The 21801-nt window shown below is 48.4% G+C and overlaps 1 protein-coding gene across 1 annotated transcript in view; it reads right to left on the bottom strand.

Moving 5' to 3' along the window:
• The window catches only part of Sdk1 (sidekick cell adhesion molecule 1), a 960116-nt gene that overhangs the window by 266064 nt on the left and 672251 nt on the right, over positions 1-21801 (bottom strand). The window contains exons 6-9 of the mRNA XM_036172523.1: positions 16750-16861; positions 16022-16212; positions 5730-5813; positions 1163-1357 (exon numbers count right to left, since the gene is read on the bottom strand). Of these exons, the coding sequence (XP_036028416.1) occupies positions 1163-1357; positions 5730-5813; positions 16022-16212; positions 16750-16861 (582 nt within the window). The remainder of the gene's footprint in view (positions 1-1162; positions 1358-5729; positions 5814-16021; positions 16213-16749; positions 16862-21801) is intronic.

Raw genomic sequence — 21801 nt, forward strand, 5'->3', positions numbered from 1 at the left:
CAGTCCCGAGTAAGAGGAACCAGACAGGCACGTGCGGGAGTAAAATACAGCCCATGTTCCACTGTTCTCCAGACCAGCCACACTTCTGTAGACCCCCACCCCCTGCCTCCCTTTCACATGATGGGGTAGGGGTATCTAGACACTTCAGATATACTCCCATTCACTCCTGCAAGGTTATGCCTTCTGTGCTATCTAGCTGTAACATAGACCATGTCTACAGCATCTATTACCAGACCTTTCAGAGGAAAACAAATAAACAATAAACAGACTCAAACTACCTGGTCAGCCTGCATCAGAACACCCTGGCTATAGCTGCAAGGTGGATTTTAAATAATCCTAATGGATGCAAACTCAAGTTTCTGCCTTAAACACCCAATATTATTGCAACTGCCTGGAGCAAGATTGGTTGCCGGTGCTCTGCAGTGAAGGACAAATATGACTTCTGGGTAGGGTCAATGACAGTGACCTCCTAAGTTTACCAAAACACACACGTGCATTTTAAGAACTTAGTTGTCACTTTACACGATGCAGGGAGACACCAGTCCTGTGCACACACACGGCCACACTCCCCAGTGGTGCTCACACCTGTGATATCAGCACTCTGCCTCTAAAAAAAGGGCAAACTTGAAAGGTGCAATTCCATAAGCACTAAATTCTACTTCATTTCATAGGAACAATGTTACGGCTGCGGGGGATTAGAAAGAAAACCCACAGATACAGTGAGAACCTGTACTTTAATTTTATTTTTCAAAGACAGTGTGCCAAGGTATTTCTGCTAATGGGATAATAAAAGAAACCCACAAAAGAACTATAATTGTCCAATAAAACTAAAGTAGAGAATGAATATTTTTTAAAACAGAGGAAAAAGATCAAAAGAAAAAGATTAAGCATGAGCTATATACTGAATAGTCTTTCTGACTCTGTCCAGGGGGTGGAAAAATGAAATATTTTTCTACTTGTCTAAAAAGGAAGCTTTTTTAAAAATAAAGAGCAAGGCTCACAGGTTTGCCTAGGTCATGGTTCTCCTTAGCTCAGCCCTCACCACAGGGCTCTGTTCCTTCATCACCCTGGGAGCTGACAGGATGCTGCCCACCCTGTATACTGGGCCCAGTGGGCAGCTCTGACTGGAGGAAGGCTGGCCATGCTCACGTGTGTTACTCACTGGTCACATCCAGGTAGGTGTGGGTCTGGATCTCCCCTCCTTCATTGCTGGCAAAGCACTGGAAGATTCCGGAGTCTTCTGGACTCAGCTTCTGAATGTGCAAGCCTCCGCTGGGGAGCACTCTGTACCTCAGGTTCTGGAGCTTGCTCAGGGGGACAGCATCTTTGTACCACTGGAGGGTGGGGAGAGGGACCCCTGGGTAGGAATGGAGGGAAGTGTTACACTCCAGGAGCTCTCTGTAGGAGGGTTATGGCAAAATGGCTTCAGAGACTGATATGGCAATCTCATACCACAACCAATCATTAGGGACACTTCCCCCATCTACACGAAGAAACCCATACTGAGCGTTCTGAAGAGGAAGGAGGCATTAGCAAGGGCCACAACCCCCAGGTTTGCATTCATTTAGAGAGATTTAACTGTAATTGCCCTTGAGTTTAGGCCAGAGTTGATACCTCTGATCCTGTCCCTACTAGGCAGGCCAATCTAGGGTCACTGGGAGCTTCTACATTGGGTTGATGGAAGTGGGAAGACACACCATGAATGTAGGTGACACTATCCCATGGGCTGGGTTCTCAATTGAGTAAAAAGGAGAGAGTGAGCTGAGCACCGGCATCCATCTCTCTCTGCTTCGTGACTGTGGATGCCATGGGGCCATGTGACCACATGCCCCTTACACTCTGCACCTCCTCCCCTGCCACAGTGGACTGGACCCTCACACTGTGAGGCAGCTGTACTTGTCAGGGACTTAATCACAGACGTGAAACAAAGTCACTAATACAGCGGGAAGGTTTAGAGCATGACATCAAAGGCTGTGATGATCTGACAGGTTTGTATGTAAAACTCCAGGCAGGCACATGGCAGGGGCTCTGTGGATAGTGTGAGTACTCACTACCACAACCAACAACCAGGCTTCGGGCCACTTCAAACACCTCCTCATCCATGGCGCCCACGGATGCCAGTGACCTTAAGGAAAATCTCTATTGCAGGAGAAATGACTTAAAAGCCTTGGAGCTGCCCTGGTTAGAGGTGGGAACATACAAGAAAACATATGTCCACCTTGTGGATACTGAACAAGTTGCTTTGTTCTTAAGACCCACATGAATGCAGGAAGAGGGTGGGTACAAGAGGCCCTGCACCCCAAGGTACATGGTAGGGTGCTAGATTAGAAGGACCAGGGAACTAGACAGGCTCAGACCATTCCCAGAGCCCTGCCTGGTTTCCCCTTCTCTCTCTCTCTCTCTCTCTCTCTCTCTCTCTCTCTCTCTCTCTGTGTGTGTGTGTGTGTGTGTGTGTGTGTGTGTGTGTGTGTGCGTGTGTATGTGTGTTATCCCAGTGAGAAACAAGGCCCAGCTTCCATGATGGACACGGGTTCACAAGGGTCATAATCTGGGTGGTACATGGAAGGGACTTCGGGCAGCCTAAGCACCTGGGGTGGACTTCTGAAACCCTTCTCCATGGCAGTGTCAGGTCACACAGCTCAGGGCTGATGAACAGTGGTGCAGCACTGCCTGGGGCTGCCCAGTACTGAGCAGGGGACACTTGGGCCCTCTACTGGCAGCTTCTGTGCAGGGCTAGACTTCCTGGGGTATATCTCTGACCTCCCTGGAGTCCAAGACCACACCCACCCAGAAAGGGTGAACTAAGTGTGCAAAGAGGCAGCCCAAACCCATATGACATAACAAACTACAGAAATCCAGTGGGCCTGGAAACCCGAGGAGACACTAAGAATTAGTTCTAGAGTTTAGGTGCTTTTGTTCCTTAGTTTCCCTAAATAAAAATGATTCCTTTTTTTGAGGGTGGTGGTGGTAGTGGTGGTTTCAAGACAAAAATCTTGCTATGTAGCCCAAGTTGGCCTTGAACTCTTGACCTTCTTGCTTCACCCTCCTGAGTACTGGGATTACAGGCATGTACCTCCAGGCCTGGCACCATAAAATGGATTGAAGTTTTAAAAGGTACATTTTGTCATGATTCTAAAAGGCTTACTGAGACCCCTGCCTCAGTCTCCACCTACGTGGGTGTAGAAGGTCCATTTGAATGAATAGAGCTGATGTTGGGAGCTTTTCCAGCTGATGTGTTCTCAGGCAGTTTCTTCCCCTTAATTACATTTCCTGTCACCTCTCATTAAATCAGGACAACTTTTTAAAATCCATTTCAAGGTAAAAGCATACGCAATTCATGTAAAACCTCATAATGGTGATTACATGATGTAGCTCTCACAGGGAACCCCCCACCCAACTCCCCAGGCAGTGTGGTTCATTGCCAGAGTTAAGAGAGAGCTGTAAATCACATGATGGGAAAGCAGTGTGGGAAGGCCTGTTCAATACACATTTACAAGTCTATGCTTAACAGTTCGTCCTGCAGAAATTATGCAAGAAGAGAGCACTCCCCTGTTGGAGGAAGAATGTCAGGATTGTCATTTATTGAAAAATAATAGTTACTACACGGGAGGGTGGGGGTGTTTCTCCTGGGGGGCAATTTAATGTCAGATGGGAACCACATGCCCTGCAGTAGTGGAGAACTCGCTCATTTCTACACTGTGAATGCCGCCTAGCTTCTCATGCACAGAGCTGGGCTCTAGAGACCGCGATGGCGGGAAGAAAGAACAAGGCCACCACAGTACGGAGAAGTGTCTCCACTCAAAATCTGTACCATTCCTCTCTGGTCCTCCTCTGTGGCTGCATGAATAGAGCTATAACTGAGGAGAATGGAAACAGTGTGTTTAGAGAGACTGTGACGAGGTGACCGGAGTGGGGACCAGAGGCTGCAGGCCCTTTGGCAAAGAGCAGGTATGATGTACACCACTGGAGGGACTACTGGTCGGAGAGGACTCTGCCTTTACCAAGAGCTGTTGCGAGCCACAGGCCTCCCATTTCAGGACTGAAGGGGAGGTGGGGCCTGCTCTAAGTCCTAGGCATTAGCTCTCAGGGGTAGCCAAGTGTCATGGCAGGAGCATATGCCCAGGCACATGCTGAAGGACTGGGTTTTGGACTGTTCTGCACTGCCCCATGATCTCAGTATTTGGTGAGAAGATTCTATATACCAGACAGCCAGTGACATCTTTCCAATACGTGTCCTGTTTAATCTTGGAGGCTCCAAACATAATACTTCAGTGTGCCTTCTCTGAAGCAAGGTTGCAATGGTTTATATAGAAAGATAACAACCAGCTTATGAAACTGGAACACTCTCCAAACTGGTACTGGGAGAGATAAATCAGTCTGGTCTATTTTGGCAGGGGGTGGGGGTATGAGGTGCATTTAAAGCTCATTAGAAAGCCACAGACAAGCAGGAGGCACTTGTCCCCTGCCTTCCCTAGCTAGCTACTCACACCCCAGGACATACATTAGATACAAGATTTTCATCCTGAACCAATTGGATGGGAAATTTAGGGCATTTTGCCCCTGCCTTTTCTGTAGTCCGATGCCAGACTTTGTGAGGTCATACGATAAACTGCTTCACTTTCTCTGCTCTGGGTCTCCAGCACTCTCATTATAAGGCGAGGGTCGTCATCATCTCTCACAAAAGCAAGGATGCCCTTCCAGGGAAAACTGAGTGGGGGAAAACCATGTTTATGATGGCTGGTCTAAACAGACAGGGAAAGAGCCTTTTCATCTATACAGGTCTTGGTAATGAATTGCTTTGTAAAGCCTGTGTCATATGTGTGTGTGTGTGTGTGTGTGTGTGTGTGTGTGTGTGTGTGTGTGTGTACAGGTGGGAGGGCAGCATCATGTAACTTCCTGTGTAACCTCATAGTAAAGCCATGGAGAGGGTAATGGGTACAATGAGTCTGAGGAAGGAGGGCACAATGGACCTGTGGAAGGAGAGAGCAGCCTCAGAGCTAAAAGGGCAGAAAGGGAGGAAAAGTTGTCATTCAAAAAAAATAATAATAATCAGAATGGGGGCCTGGGATGTGATGTGGCTTAGCTGGCAGAGTGCTTGCCTAGCATGTAGGAGTCTCCTGAGTTCCGTCCCCAGCACAGCATAAACCTGGTGTGATGGCTCACGCCTGTGATCCCAGCACTTGAGAGGTGGACGCGGGAGGATCGGGAGCTCACAGCCATCCTTGGCTACTAGCAAGTTTGAGGCCAGGCTAGGTTATATGAGATCCTGTTAATTAATTAATATTAAAAGCACCCTCCTTTTCTTTAGGACAGATGGATGTGGTCCCCGGTCCTTATCTCCTGGTGGATAGAGATGGGTTTCTTGAGAGCCATGGTCTTAGGCCCATATACTCTGTGGAACCCAAGTACTAAGGGGAGTCACAGGGTCTGCTGAGTACCCTGTCTTCTGGGCAGACGACAGGCAAGGGCTTTCTTCTCCCCTTCCTCTTTCTTGAGGTTTGGTAGATATTACACTGTTCCAGCCCTGGACTGATCAACATACTAGGAAGCAAGATCTTCACAATGGGGACTTTCTTCAGAAAGGTCACGGGCTAGTACTGAGCCCCAGTGTCCAGTGTTCCCAGCCTTCAAGTTCACTGTCCGCCCCTCCTCCCCCGGAAGGTTTTAAAGGCCTCCCTGGATATTCAGTCATTCACCATGGGTCCCCATCTGGTACTTCTCATACTCACCCATGGCTCGACATGGGATGTCCACAGTTTCTTCCACTTCACCTAAAATCCGACTCTCTGGCTCAGCAGTGAAATATGGTGGCTCTTTAAACAAGGAAAAGAGAACGGCCCCTAAGTAAAGGCATGCTGCAATCTGAATGTGAAATGCCCTCCCCAGGCACACACATTTGAACTCTTGATTCCCAGATGGTGGCACTGTGGAGGAAGGTTGTGGGACTTTTAAGAGGTGGAACCCTACTGGAGGAAGTGAGCTCCTGGGGATGGGCCTTGAGGCTCTGCAGCCAGACCCACTTTCTGTTCTCTCTCTGTGTCCAAGGTGTGGATGCGATGTGAACAGCCAGCCTTCTGTGCCGGCCACCATGCCTTCCCTGCCTGTCATCATTTCTTTCCCATCATGGACCACATCCTTCCGGAACTGTGAGACAAAATCAGCCCTTGCTCCCTTCAGTTGCTTCTGTCGGAATGTTTAATCATAGCAGTGAGAAAGGAACTGAAGAGGTCAATGTCAGGTGTATTCAATTGCTCCTCACTTTATTTTTTGAGACAGGGTCTTCACTCAGTCTGAAGATCACCTGCTTGACTAGACTGGGATCCTCCTTTCTCACCCTCCTCCACCCTAGCACTAAGATTACAGGTATGCACTGCCATGCCTGGCTTTTTATTTGAGTAGTGGGGGCTGAACTCAGGTCCTCATGTATGTGTGGCAAGTACTTTATTGACCAAGTCATCTTCCCAGTCCCCAGTCTGAGCTCTTACATTTTTTCTCCCTAAACACGTCATCATCACTCACTATCACACTCACAAACTCAAACCTGGGGAGCAGCAGGCAAAGGTGATTTGTATTCTAAGGTTTCAGAAAGCAAATTACCACTCAGGGCGATGGCTACTTCTCAGTTTATGGGCTTGAAATCATGAAATATCTTAATTCACATTTTAGAAAGGGCATCCCAAGAGCTTCATAAAGGTATATTTACAGCACAACACTTTATAGGCTAGCTTGTTTCCATATCTAAACTAAACACCAACTGTGAAGCATGTTGAATAGCCCCATAACAAGGGGCCAGGCCTATATCAAGGAACAGCGCAGCCTATTAACTTATTTTTTTTAAGTCTTAGCAGTTCTCCGCTATAACATAAATTTAATATGTCGATGGAATGCAAAATAATAGTGCCAACAGGAGGCGGGTGGAGGGTACAGAGACTCTCATCCATCCTTAGCAGGGAGGGAGACTCCTGAGCATTTCTATTCTGGAGACTCGCCCCTTGCGTGGGCAACAGGAAATAGTGGTTGTGTTAGACAATGAGTTTCCTTGGAGAGTAAATTGCAATATTTTTCACAGTTTATTCAGCAGAATCCAGCAGAGGCATGGCCGGGCTCGGGGGCATTAAAGCGGCAGTGCTACTTCATTATCACAATGACAAAGACTCTTGTGTTCACTTTCTGCGTGATAATTAATTTCTGGAGACATCTTCTTTTCATTGTAATAGTGTTAAATGTGGATAATAAGGCCAGGCGTACCTCCTACGTTGACTACATCTTTAAAAAAAAAATAGGTGGGACCGAAAGGGGGGTGCAGAGATGAAAACATCCCAATTTGAAGGGGGAAAAGAGACTGAAGGTTTCTGAATGGGCAGGAAGTGGGTATCAACTCTACAATTACTTGGACCTCCAGAGCAGGAGCATCTGCCCCAACTACTCGCCTGCACCATGGAGATGGCTGTGGAGTCACTAGACAGAGGCCGAACCCTCTGATATGGGGTCTTGTGTGTATAGACTGGGTCTAGAGACACACACGCTGTTAATCTTTAAAGTCTTCGCTCTCCTAGCTGGTCTTTGCACACACATATATTCCCCGCTCAGCCGTGTCTCTCTAATCAATAATAATGCTAGCAGTACTATTTATGCTCTAACCCCACCGCGGTACAGCCTGTCAAGGACCTGACGCGCGGGTCACGGCCCATATTCATCAGTGGATGCTAAAGTCAATAGCTACCATCATGGTCTGATTAAAGGGATGCAAGGGCAAAAGGGGGAAAATTAAGTTAAATATCAACATTTGCTCATGATTAATTACAGTTTCCATTTCCTTAGTCAAACATTCTATTTTTAGGTAACTGCAAAGTTCCAGGCAGTCGCAGAACACAATACAGAAAAAGCTATTTTATCTGTTCCTTGGTTTACCCTGTGGAACTCAACTGTCTTTAGCAAAGTATTCCTAACTTCCCCAAGAGACCCTCACATGCCTATTGACATTGCCTAGCAGCAGGAGGAGGCAGGTAAGATCATTAGACCCTTAACTGAGACTTTAGCCACTCTGTGCAGCACCTCCAAGGCATCTGTACGTATGTAATTCTGCCCCAGCTGAACATGGTCTCCTGGTTGCGGGAGGCACTAGAGTACAGAGAATGTGGAAAGTTAATTGAAGTAGGGCCTCCATATGTGTGACCATGGGGGAATTGTCATCTATTCTAGAATGCTTTTTGGTGAGGTGGCTGTCTTGGGGGTCAACCATGTTCCTGTAAGTGATCCCAGTAGATTTGCAAACTCACTGGTTCTTTAAGCTAGACCTTGTCCTGGTATCCTCCCTGGGGTATAGATCTTGCTTACGTCTTCCTGAGTCTATCTCAACAATCACTCCATTGGTAATGCCTCCTTAAACTAAGTCTGATCACCTCCAGGCTATCACTCATGTGATCAACAGATTTTATCTTCTTTACTCTTCATACTTCTGCTTATGTGTGCATGCACATGGGTTTAGTCCCATGCACAATAATCACACATGCAGGGTCATGTGTCCATATTGCATTGGAACAAAGAATGGTCCTTCATACCGAAGATGCCATCCACCCCTAAACCCTGTGTCCAGCCCAGGGCCAATCACCCAATTTTGGTAGTTTTTCATTTTAAGAATGTTATATGAACAGTTAGACTGCATGTCACCTTGGAAGTGGCTGTCTTCATGCCCTATAACTCCCTCAAGATGTGTCCAATAGGAGACACACTTGAGAGGGTATACTGGTCCCAAGGATTCCTAGCACCTCCAGGGTGCCTTCCCCAGTGTGGTGGTTGGAATGAGAAAGCTCCTTCCCCCATGAGCTCATATATTTGAATGCTTGATCCTCACTTGATGGAACTGTTTGGGAAGGATGAGGAGGTGTGGCCTTATCAGAGAAGGTGTGTCACTGAGGGCTGGTTTTGAGATTTCAAAAGATTCCCATCACCTCCAATTAGCTTTCTCTGCCTCATGTTTTTGGATTAGGATGTAAGTAAGCTCTCAGCCACTCCTCCAATGCCATGCCTGATTGTCTGCTACCATGTTCCCTGCCATGATAGTCATTAGTCGATGACCTCACCTTCTGAAGTTGTAAGTCCCCCAATAAACTCCTTTTTTTTTTTTTTTATAAGTTGCCTTGGTCATGGTGTCTTTTCATAGTAATAGAAAATTTACCCAGAAACCAGATGCCATTTATATTTTCAGCTTCCTAGGTGTGTATAGTGGCACCTGGCTAAGGATGGAGACAAAGTGTTCATACAGTGTCTCTGGGGATGGACATGCATGAGGGGATGCCACTTCACCTCAAGCAGAGACCAGGTAGGTGTGGTGTGCACCTCATATCCAGGCAGATGCTCTGCTCCCCTACTTTACAGCACCTCTCTCACCAGTGTGGGGAAGGGTGGCCCAGAGGCACCAGGAAACTTGGTGACCCATTAGAACAACCTGTTGCATCTTGTTCCTGGAAGCCTGGCAGGTAAGTGAGGCGATAGGCTAGGTGTTAGAGTTGCCACAGTGACACAGGCTTCTTCATAATGCCTCTTCCCTGCCACACATAAACCACACTCTCTCTTTGTGGATCCTTCACATCAACCTAATTCAATGGGTGCTCTCAGGGGCCTCCCCCACCCATGGCTGCTTGTTTCCACACAGTCTGTGGGGAGGAGGACAGAGTGGGGCAATTACTGGGCCTTCAGCTGTGAGGACTTCCAGCTGAGCCAGAGAGACACTCTGAGGATGGTCATCTAAGGTACATGCCTTTTTACCACTTGATCTGCCAAGGGCAACTGGGCGAGCATGTGTCTTGGCAAATGGGAGACTCTTTGAGAGTGAGTGCCCAGTTGGCACAGGCCTGGACTGGCCTGGTAACTACTGATCACAGGTGCAGTCAATAAAACCAGGGATTGAAGTGGACACTTCCATCTTTAGAAATACGATAAAGACATCAGAAGAGTCTCATGCCCTGAGTGAGACCAGAGCCAAAACAAAGCCAGCATGGGCTGAATGGCCTACAGATGGCCCAGCTGCCATAATTGGAACCAGAGTTAGGGTCCTCCCTAGGTTGCCCCACACTGGGGCCTTGACTGAATTCCTCTACCCCATCTCAATAGGGGTTCGACGCATGGGTTCTGGCTTGCAGAGTCAGTCTCAGTGGACGGGGGGCCAAAGTATACCCAGGCTATGTTGTCCAGCCCTCGGGCTCGGTTGAGGATTCAGTCTGAATCCCAGTACATTCCCCACAGTGGCTCTCCTTCCCTCTGGGAGGCCCAGCTCTGGTGCTATTCTCTGTCTCTGGCTCCAGTCGTTATCCACATTGGGCACCTTGTCCACTGTAGTGGGAAGAGTGGTCCCCAAGTGTGTCTACACCAGATCTCCTGGAACCTGTACATTCTGCATGTGACCTGATGAACTCTGAAGGTGGGGTAAAGGTCATCAATCTTAAAATGGACAGAGTGGGAGAGCAGGGTTAGCCATGTGGCCGGGTCTAACGATAGGAGCTCTTATGGTGGAGAGCTTTTCCCATGAGGAATGAGGAGAGGTGAGAGGCATGGTGGAGATTTGAAGATGGAAGGAATGGAGGAAGGGAGGAGAGAGAAGGAAAGAGGTGAGAAGAAGGGAGGGAGGGGAAGGAAGGAAGAGAAAAAGGAGAAAGACAGATGGCCGCAAGGGGGATGGGAAGGGAAGGGTGGATGGGGGATGAAGGAGGAATTGAGGGGAGAGGGAAGGGGGGAGAGGAACTAGAGACCTTTATGTAGGGATATAAACACCTGCTAGGTGCCCAGTGTCCTCTGTGAAATGGCCGCTCCTCTATGACACTGTATCAGTCACTATGAATAGCGTTATTTTAAAATAGAGTGTCTGGATTTCAGAGCGATGTGTACAGTGAGTTGAAATAGCTTTGCAAGAAATACACAGAGTTTTCTGTAATGGTCACTGTGGTGGTCAGTCTTCTTTGTCAACTTGATTGGATTTAGAATCACCATGGAAACACACCTCTGGGAGTGTCTATGAGGATATTTCCAGACGTATTCAACTGGAAAGGGAAGTCCCCCGACCCCCGTGGGCGGCACCATTCCCTAGGCTGGGCTAGATTAAAAAGGAGAAAGCGAGCTGAGCATCATCTCTCTCTGCTTCCTGACTGAGGACGCCTTGTGAGCAGCCGCCTCAGGCTCCTGCCGCCACACTTCCCCCACTATGATGGCCTCCAACTGTGAACAAAAGAAACACCCCTCTTCCTTCAGTTGCTGTTGTCAGTTATTTTTACCACAATGAGAAAAGTAACTAATACACTCTCCACTCCTGGTACCAGGGTCGGCGTGAAGGAGCTCTGTGGACACTGGGGTGGGGTGGGGTGGGCAAAGAGCAGCTGCAGTTCCTGTAGGACATGCTGAATCTGTTGGTTGTGAGGCGAAGATGTACCGCTGTCCCCCACAGTGATCCAGATGCTATAACTGGTGAGAGCCACTGCCCTGCTGCTGTTTCTGTTGCTGGGATAAGATACCCTGACAAAAAGCAACTTAGGGGAGACAGGGTTTACTTTAGCTCAGGCTTCCAGGTTGCAGTCCATCAGAACAGGAGGACCAGGTGGGAGAGACTTAAAACAGCCAGTTGCTTCTCATCTGCAGTCAAGACCAGAAACCACAACTGCATGCATGCTTCGTGCTTAACTTTTTTTCTCCATAGTCTAGGGCTCAAAGTCAAGGAATGGCGCTGCCCACTTTCAGGATGGGTCTTCCTACAGTAATTAATTTCATTAGCGTAATCCCCCCTAGACATGCCCACAAGCCAACCTGAGCTAGACAGTCCCCCACTGAGACTCTTCCCAAGTCATCCTAGACTGTCACGATGACGGTTAAAGCTAACCATCACCATTGCCATCCTTTCTCCTGAAGAAAGCACCAGTGCTTCCATGGATGTGGAGAGCATCCTGGCTCTCAGTGTGGAAAGAGTGTGATGTGCACACGCTTGAATGTGATGTACACACCCACCAGCAGCGCCATGCAGCCTAGGCTATGACAGAGTCATGGCAACAGCATGTGAAGCCATCCATTCAGCCCTTCTGCAGTGAGCTTGCTTCCTTGCCTCTCCACTGTGTGGGCCAGTAGCTCATCTACCACCTCTCCACTGTGTGGGCCAGTAGCTCATCTACCACCTCTCCACTGTGTGGGCCAGTAGCTCATCTACCACCTCTCCACTGTGTGGGCCAGTAGCTCATCTACCACCTCTCCATGTCAAAGATGGGAGCCAAAGTCAACAACGTCAATGACCCTCATCAAAGCCAGTTACCAGTGCAGTTAGCAGTGAACCCTAATGCCTATGCTTACACCTCACTGCCATATACCTTGCTCTCATGTGCCAATTGCTATAGAGCACAGCTGAGATTTCTTGCACTGACTTCTGGGAGATTCTCAAAGGACACCTAGTCTCAATGACAGGTAAGCTTGGCAGACACTGAAGGGTGGACATCCAAGGTCAGTCACAGACATCTGCTCAGAGCCTGAGAGGGCACATCCAGGTCTAGGGTTTGCCTCCACCAAAGCAGGCCATGGACAATCTCCAGCCTGGAACGGCACTGGCAGCACATAGCACAGCAAAGCCCACAGTCCATCAGCAGTTTCATGCATGGGGCCTTTCCTTGATGGCATCACCAGCACTTCCCACCCACCATGGTGGGCAAAGTTGGTTCCTATTCCTGGAAGATGCCACCATGAAGGAGAAGGTGGTGGCACAGTGGGAAGTTAGGCGCCATAGGGAGGCAGGGGCCATGTACATAGCCAGCTCTGAGTGTCAGAGCAGTGGCATGGTGTCTCAGCAGCTGGGAGCTGTTACAGCATGGGTCAGGAGAAGAGGCCAGGCCCAGGGACAGCAAGACAACTGAGCAGTGAGGAGGTCGGGGGACAGGGCTCTGGGCTCTGCAGGGTAGGTGCCAGGAGCCTTCCACTGAGCAGAGTTTACATTCCTGTTTAGGCTACAGGAATTGAGCAATCCAACTGGAAGCTGACAGGCAGAGTAAACAGCTGCCGCTGTCTGTCTCGTCTCATCGGTGTGAAATATGCGTGATTGGAAGGCGATTCCTTTCTGTTTTCATTCATCTGCATGCTTATATCAATACCTTTCTGCCCAGCTCTGCCGGTGACAGTCCGGGAGATTGGTCATGCTTTCCCTGATGTGGTGGCCAGGCGTGGTGACAATCTCTGAGTCCTTTGAATCAACAGAGATACGTTCTCCAGGGTTTTCTCCAGTGTGAGCCAACCACAAAATTCTACCTGTCACAACTTCTAAACAAAAGGGGCTTTAAGTCAACCTTGTCATGACAGGAAGCATCGGGGCTGAGAGGTGGCTCTGTGGGTAAAGTGGCTACTGCAGAAGCATGGGGACCTGAGTTTGTGTCCTCAGTACGCATGTAAAAAGATCACCCTGCCCCTGTAACTCTAGCACTGATGGGTGGAGTGGGAGGAGACAGGCTGATCCCTGAAGCTTCATGGCCAGTCAGTCTAGATGAACTGGTGAGCTGCAGGTTCAGTGAGAGACCCTGTCTCAAAAACCAAGGTAGATGATGGGCTGGAGAGACGGCTCAGTGGTTAGGAGTATGTACTGCTCTAGCAGAGGACCCTAGTTCAGTCCCAAGCACCCACACCAGGTGGTTCACCCTTGCCTTTGACTCCAGTTCCAGGAGATCTGACACTCTCTTCAGGCTTATGCAGGCAGCTTTACACACACACACACACACACACACACACACACACACACACACACACACCACATCTACCTATTTTTTTAATCTCAAAAATAAGGTCGAGAGTGATTGAGGAAGATATTTATGCCAACACATACATGACCATGTACACACACATACACACATATAAACACAAAAGCATGGAATTATCTTCCTGTACCTTTAAAAGTCAGAACATGAGTGATGATGAATGCTAAGCACAAAAACTGATTCTGATATGAGTTGGAGATCAAAGTTAGGATGATGGATTTAAATACTTGAGAAAGGAATGGTGATAGAGACAAACATTTGAGTTGAAAGGGAGATAAATTTCCTCTCTTGTTTAAATTACCTTAAAATGTTTTTAACACAATATAGTCCTGTCTGCCAGAGATTTACACATCACAAATTTTAATTTCAGTTCAATCTATAATGCACTGTGCTCCGACGGCCATAGATCAACCTCGATGGAAGTCTCTGCTGAGAGCGGGATGGGGGTTTCACATCCAAATCTAACACTGGCAGCCAGAGGAGAGTGCAGACCCTCGGGTGGGATCAGCAGTGATTGGTGGCTCTGGTCTGGTCCGAGGCTCAGACTCTCTGACCATCCTTATGACCTCTTCTGGAGGGGGCTGAGAGGCTGTGTTCAGCAAAGTCATTCGGAGAGCACAGAGCCCTCTCCTGATGTCTAATGAACATGAGGATGCTCAGGGCAATGGCCTTCTATGCAATGCTCCTTGATGCTTGCTAATGCCACGGGGATCTATCTGCTTTTTCCTTTCTTATTTTGCAAAATGGCAAACCGCAAGATGTATTATTGAAGGAACAATTGTTCTGAGAGGTTTTTTCCCCCCTCCGTTTTCAATTCCTCTCATTTCAGAAAGGAGATGAGTGAAGTGGCCTTGGAGGTACCCTCCATCAGCAGTGGCTTCCACGGAGGAGTATGGGTCACCTGGACAGCAGCTGCAGTCGTTTTAAGAACAAACTGGTGACCATGCAGGAAGCTGGGAAGATAAAATGCGGGTGCTTTCCTCCAGTGTAATGTGCCATGTCATAATCTAGCCATAAGCTTACAAATCTCTCAGCCACAGCCCGAGTCATGCTTCCAGGACTGTGCTCTCCCAGCGTTTAGAGTGGGGCGGCTCAGGTGCGTTTAACTTCACCTTCAGCCTGCTCTTTAAAACTACATTCTATTCTTACCTTTCAGTTCAGCCCAAGGTAACAGCCAGCTCTTTCTATTTCCTTCTGAGTCAAGGCCGCATAGGCTGACTGCTGAGCACAGGTCGTAAGAGCCAGGGAGACTTGGGGAAAAGTTTGGGGCAAGAGAAAGGCCAGGAGATGCAGGCAATGTCTGAAATGAGGACTTTGCCCTATCTCCACCCTCAAGCTTCATGGTGGGAGGTGGTTATGGTATGGGTGTCAATTTCCCCCATGGGCTCCCATATTTCAGTGTTTGGTCCCCAGCTGGAGGACACTTTGGAACTTTTGGTGGAGTTTGGTTATAGGGTACAGACCTTCAAGGGTTGTAGTCTAGCTGGAATTTGGGCTAAACTCTTAGGGTTTCAAGGTCCCACCAAGAGAGCTAGACCATCCACCATGCCTTCCGCACTACAGGGGGACTGTATGCCTTGAAAACTGTAAAGGTAAGTCTGTCCTGTCCTGAGCAACTGTCCAGTGTTCTGCCATGGCGAGGAGAAAAGCAACAAGTCAGTGGGGGCCCAGCGAGATGGCTCGGCTGTAAGGGGTGCTCAGTCAAGCCCGACCAGCTGACTTTGAGCCCCAGGACATAGGGAGGAAGGATTGTCCTCTGACCTCCGTGTGCATCATGTGGGATGTGAGCATCCCCTCCCCAGATATACATATTCACGTACAACAGACAAAGAAACACATCAATGTGATTAATAATGAAGTCAGTGGGGATGGAGGAGGTGGCTAAATCAGGAACTTGTTCACGGCAGACGCACAAGGACCTGCTGCACCCACATCAAAAAGCCAGGTGCACCAGAAGATCATCTATAATCCCAGCGCTGGGGCTGGAGACAGGTGGATCCTGGGAGCTGGCTGACCAGCTAGCCAAATTGGCAAGCTCAAGGTCCCAGGAAGAGACCCTGTCTCAAAAAAAATAAATTGGAGAGTTGCAGAGGAGAGACACCTGGTGTCCACCTCTGGCTTGCATCTGCAGAGGTGGCTCATGCGCACAAATACCACAAATGCATCCACTCAGCTATCCCGTCAGCCTGGAGCTGTGGGTATGGAGAGCTACCCAAGGCTGCAGCCAACACCATTGCTGGCCTGAGCATTACCTATGATAGAGAGGAAGGCTTTGGCCCTGGCAGGCTCAAATGCGCTCCCGCGGAGTGTCGCCTCACACACGTACAGCCCGGTGTCTGCCGACGTCGGGTTGCTGATGGTGAGGCGCCTCCCATAGCTGTGCAGGCCACTTGTGAGTCGAACTCCGTTTCTCTTCCAGTGCACACTCAGCTCCTCCACGGGCCTGTGGAAGAGGGCAAGGGCGTCGGTGACAGTGGTGGTGAATCATGTAGACGGCAATAATAATCATTTCAGGCGTTCAGCACCAGCTTGACAAAGCTAATTCTACCAGGAGCCATGGCGGGTTGAACAATGGACATTTAAAAATCAATCCAGATACAGCTCCACTCCCCTCACGGCTCCCCTCAACGAGACATTATGCTCAAGGGCTATTGAGCAAGGATAGCTAATTGCGGCAGCAATGGACCATACATGCTAATGATTCCATTTGCCCAGGAAAAGAATGCTTAAAATAAATACTACTAGAGGACCCATAGCTACATGGGAAGTGTGACCATCTAAACTCCAGCCTGGGAATCCCTTGCCATGTTTTTAGTGCATCTGTGTTTTGACTGCATCAGACACATGAGATCAGGTTGGGATTTTCACTGTGGCATCATGTCAAGGCTTAAAGTCCAAGATTTTGAAAGTATTTCAGGGTCTGGGTTTTCGGATGAGGGATGTCTCACCCATGTTCCCACATCCAGAGCCCACGCTGTACCTGGCATTGGCTACGCACTCCAAGGTAGTCTCACTGGACCCTGCTACCACACTTCTGTTGCCCGGGGCAACCACGATGACAGGGGCCATGGCTTCATGGGTGCCAGTATCTCCTGTGGCAGAGAAAACAAAACATCCATGGAACTCTCAGAATAGAAGATAGCGTGACTGGTGGAGAACAGAAGAAGGACCATGCAAAAGTACCCTGAGAGGCAACTCAGAACCTCATGACTTACTGGGATCCCTGGAGAGAGCGGGAGTTTATGTTTTCACATTGCCCCTGGCCTCTGTCACACTGTAGGTGATGGAGTCTAGGCACAGCCAGTCTTGTCTGCCTGCCACCTATCACCACCAGGTACAATGTGCAGCAGCAAGCTTTCAAGGGCTTGGTATTTTCCAAAGTGCTTCCTTTTATTTATTTATTTTCCCCATTGATCTAAGCATTTGCTTATTGAGATCACCTGGCATACCCACCGTGGCAGTTAATCTTAATTGTCAACCTGATGAGATTTATAATTACCAGGGAAACAAACCACCAGGCCTGCCTGTGAGAGGGTTTCTAGATTAGGTTAGCTGAGGTGGGAAGTTCCACCCTGAACGTGAACAGTCCCACTTGTGGGTTGAGATCCCGGGCTGAATACAAAGGAGAAAGTGAGCTGAGCACCAGCATCCAGTCTGCTTCCTGTCTGTGGATGTTGTCTCGCCTCCCCCCTCCGCACCCCCCCTCCCCGTGGTGATGAACTTTCACCCTCAAACCGTGAGTCAGACTCAACCATTCCGCCCACACACTGTCCAAGCCAGGCAGTTTGTCACAGCAAGGAGAAGAGTGAGTAACAAGCTCTCTGTTTTCTAACTGGAGTAACTGGACAGACAAGTCACAGGTTGGGATGTCTGCTAGGCACAGAGGTCACAGAATCAGCCCCCGTGACTCCCTGGGTGACTGCATTCCGTTATCCCCATTCTTTCCACACTCACACTCCCCTGAGCTTCTCTGCTACATAAACACCCGAACTTCATTCTCCATTTCGGGAGTATCAAACTATAAATAATTTAAGTTCACATTTCTGGAGACAGGGAGGGAAAAGCTTTATGTATTTTTTGCCGTTTTTCCCTAAAATGTAGTTAGCGTCAAAATTAAACTACCCACAGCAACTTTAGTAACTGTTTGTTTAGGAGAAATCAAGACTGAATATTTATAGAGCAGGGATTTCAATACAGGGTATGGATGTGAGAGGCTGGGGATAAAAACAAACTGAAATGAATGAAAGGCAAAAGCCCTCTTTGGTTCCTCACATAGAGCGGTCAGCACTTTGACAGTTGCGGGTCACTGCCATGGAGAGGGACAGTCAGGGGAAAGAGGTCCCCCAGTGCTGTATCTAGGGTGCTTCCTGCTTCAGGAGGAAGTGGTGTTACAGCAGAGGTGCATATGAACTACAAAAGTAGAAGGGGAGGGAGGGACTGAGGAGACAGCTCAGCCAGTAAAGTGCTTGTCCTGCAAGCATGAGGACCTGAGTTCGACTCCCCAGATTCACATAGAAAAAACAGGTATGGTGGGGCACGCCTCTAATCCCAAAGAGGCAGAGTCAGCCAGATCTCTGGGGCTCTTGGGTACGTCAGTCAGCCTGGCCTACGTGGCAGGTTCCAGGACCAGAGACCCTGTCTCTCTTGAAAAAAAAAAAAAAAAAAAGGAAGTGGATGGTGCCTGAGGAACAACACCCCAAAATTGTCCTCTGGATTCCACACACATATGCTTCTGCATACACCTGTACACACACACACACACACACACACACACACACACACACACACACACACACACACACACAGAGAGAGAGAGAGAGAGAGAGAGAGAGAGAGAGAGAGAGAGAGAGAGAGAGGCTGCCACAGGAGGATCTCAAGTTCAAGCCTAGCCTAGGCTACATAGTAAGACCTTATCTCCAAAACAAAAATTTAAAAAAAAGAATTAATTAATTTAAAAGAAAAAGGTATTTGGCTGGGGAGTTGGCTCAGTCAGTAAAGTGACTGCTACACAAACATGAGGACCTGAGTTTGGGACCCCAGCACCCATGTAAGGAGCTGGGTGTGTCTCTATAATCTTAGCATTGGGTAGGCAGAGACAAGAGGATCCCTGGGTTTGCTAGCCAGCTTATCTGACCAAATTGGTGAGCCCTGGTTCAGTGAGAGACCCTATCTCAAATATCAGGTGAAGGATGATTAGGGAAGATACTTGACATTACCTTCTGATTTCCACATGCACAGACACATATGTTTATTCACACCTCCCCCCCCCACTTATGTGTACAAACATATTAGCACATAACATACATATATATACAAATAACAATAACAAAGTACTTGGTTCAGGCAGGGTAGGCAACCACATTTTCTTAGACCTATACATTGAGTTCATGATGGGAGATCTATCTAGGCTCCTGGGGAGCTGGTAGCAGCCCTGGCCTTACCCAAACTCTAGGCCCTGGAAGTTCCCTCTGGGACTTCCCTGGGGATCTCCCTGCTGACACCCTGCCTTAGAAACGTCAGGGATGGCTTGCCAGATGTCAGATTGTCATGAGGGCTGGAGTGCACACTAAACGCTCATCTGTGGAGCACCCGGCTTGTCACCTGTGAAAGTTGCTGCTGAGGAGAAGTAACACAGGGAGCTAATATTTGCAAGTGGTTATGAGGAGTGAAGGAGAGCAGCCACGGCAGTGAGAGGTCACCGAGCAATGTGCTGGCTTGTCATTAGTCACTGTGCAGCCACCAAGGCAGAGAGGGAGCCCACACTCAGCGCTGGTCACCACCTGGGGAAAACGGTCCCAGCTGGAACCTCTCTTGCCTGGGCCAACCAGAGAGGCTGAACATTAGACATCCTTGCACCTGAGCAGAGTAATACCCTCTTTCATAAGACCTGCTGTGCCGGCTTGCAAATGGTCCCAGATGTGCTTGCTGGCTGTTCAATTCCAGCCTGGAAGGAGCGAGTGAAGGTCATGGGACCCTCATCTGAGTACCCAGTTACTCCTCTCAGCCAGTTGGATGCAATTCTGTCCTAACTGTATATAGCCATAGGGTCTGGGGATGGGGCAGGTATATAGGCTGAAGAGGATTAGTGGAAGGGAGTTCTAGATACACAGCCCCAGGGGAGCCTTCATCCATACTGGGTACACACCTTCCAGTATGGATGCTTTAGGGTCTCCTGAGCTCCTTCCCATTACCCCTCTCCCAAGATCTGTATGCGAGCTCTCAGTGTGAGCTTTGGTGTGTCATTGGGACCTTGGCAGGAGGGTATAATTCCCACCCCCACCTGGAGAAATATCCCTAAACAGCAGGTGAAGCAGAGACATCCTTCCATCCTGGGTTCCTAAGAATGCAGACTGTTTACTGGGCATCTTACTTTAAGTACACATAAATCCACTATTACAGGGCAACCCTCACTCAACAAAGGGCAAATGGTCAGTAGAGGGACTTGCTCCACTCAAGGTCACCAGATGTCAGCCTGTCCTTTGTCCCACACCCCCAATCCCTGGCTCATGCTTTCTTTCAGATGATGCTACGACCACACAGCACACTGCCAGGAGAAGAAGGAGAAAGGAATGGGGATCATAACTGCAAGATATATACAAGGCCACCAGAAAGGTGAATTTGACCTGTGCAAGCACCCACAGCAAGGACAAAGCAAGACTCGAGGCAATCCTGATGGCAAAGCCCATATGGTTACTGCTGACACCGTAAAGCAACACAAGAAAATTGTGCATAAGTCATTGAAACCTGACACCCCGACAGCAAGGAGAGTACTCACTGTAGTTGTTCTGACACGCTCTCTCCCTGAAAAAGGATGCTTTCAATTTTATGTTATTTTATTTAGTTATTTATCTTTTGAGAGAGTATCTTGTGTAGCCCAGGCTGGGTTTGAACTGTGAGATGATGTGCTGGCCAATCTTGGTTGTCAACTTGACCCATCTTGGAAGAAGGAACCTCAGGTGAAGATTAACCCATCAGATGGGCCCATGGATATGTCTATGGGGCATTTTCTTGATTTCTAGTTGATATAGGAGGGCACAGCCCACTGTGGGCGGTGCCATCCCCAGTCAGGTGGGCCTGGACTGCATAAGAAAAGTAGCTGACAGGGAGTGTAGGGGCAAGCTGGTGAGCAGCTCTCTCCATGGCTCCTGCCTCTGCCCCTGCTCCAGCCCCTGCCCTGACTTCCCTCAGTGATGGACTATGACAGGGACATATTAGTTAAAGAAACCCTTTCTTCCCCAAGTTGCTTTGGGTCACGGTATTTATCATAGCAACAGAAAGCTAACCAGAACAGATGACTTCAAGCTTCTGATCTTTTTCCTCCACCTCTTCAGTGCTAGGATTACAGGCATGTGCCACCACACCTGGTTTTATGTGGTCCTGGGAGCAGAACCCAGGGCCTCAGGAATGCCAGGCAAGCACTCTACCAACTGAGCTACACCCTCAGCTCTGCTTTAGTTTTTTTTTTTTTTTTTTTTTTTCTGAGGCAGGGTTTCTCTGTATAACAGTCCTGGCTGTCCTGGAACTCGATCTGTAGACCAGGCTGGCCTCAAACTCATAGAGATCCACCTGCCTCTGCCTCCTGAGTGCTGGGATTAAAGGCGTGCACCACCACCGCCCGCCCAGCTAGGATTTGAATTAATGTATATACAAACAGATTTAACACACTTAAACTAAAATGGAACAACTCTCCCTTACTTACAAGGGCAATCTATTGTAAGTCTTCTTAGGAATTTAATGCTATGCATCCATTGTTAGTCTTGACTCAGCAACTCTGAACATTAATGCTAATGCTCTGTGTGACAGATGAGCCTTGAGCTCACACTACTTCACACATCACACACCCTCTCAGACAGTCCTACTGAAATTTACATTGGGGTTGTTCCTCAGATTAGCACTCAAGTTTATGCCCCGGTTGCCAGGAATGCATTGTGAATTATGTGCAGGTGTAATATTCAGCATATTTATATATGCTAAAAGACATATATACACATATAAACTTAAATATTATATATAGTTATTACATACACATATT

Source organism: Onychomys torridus, chromosome 22 (genome assembly GCF_903995425.1).
Source record: "Onychomys torridus chromosome 22, mOncTor1.1, whole genome shotgun sequence".
In the NCBI taxonomy this organism is placed as follows: domain Eukaryota; kingdom Metazoa; phylum Chordata; class Mammalia; order Rodentia; family Cricetidae; genus Onychomys; species Onychomys torridus.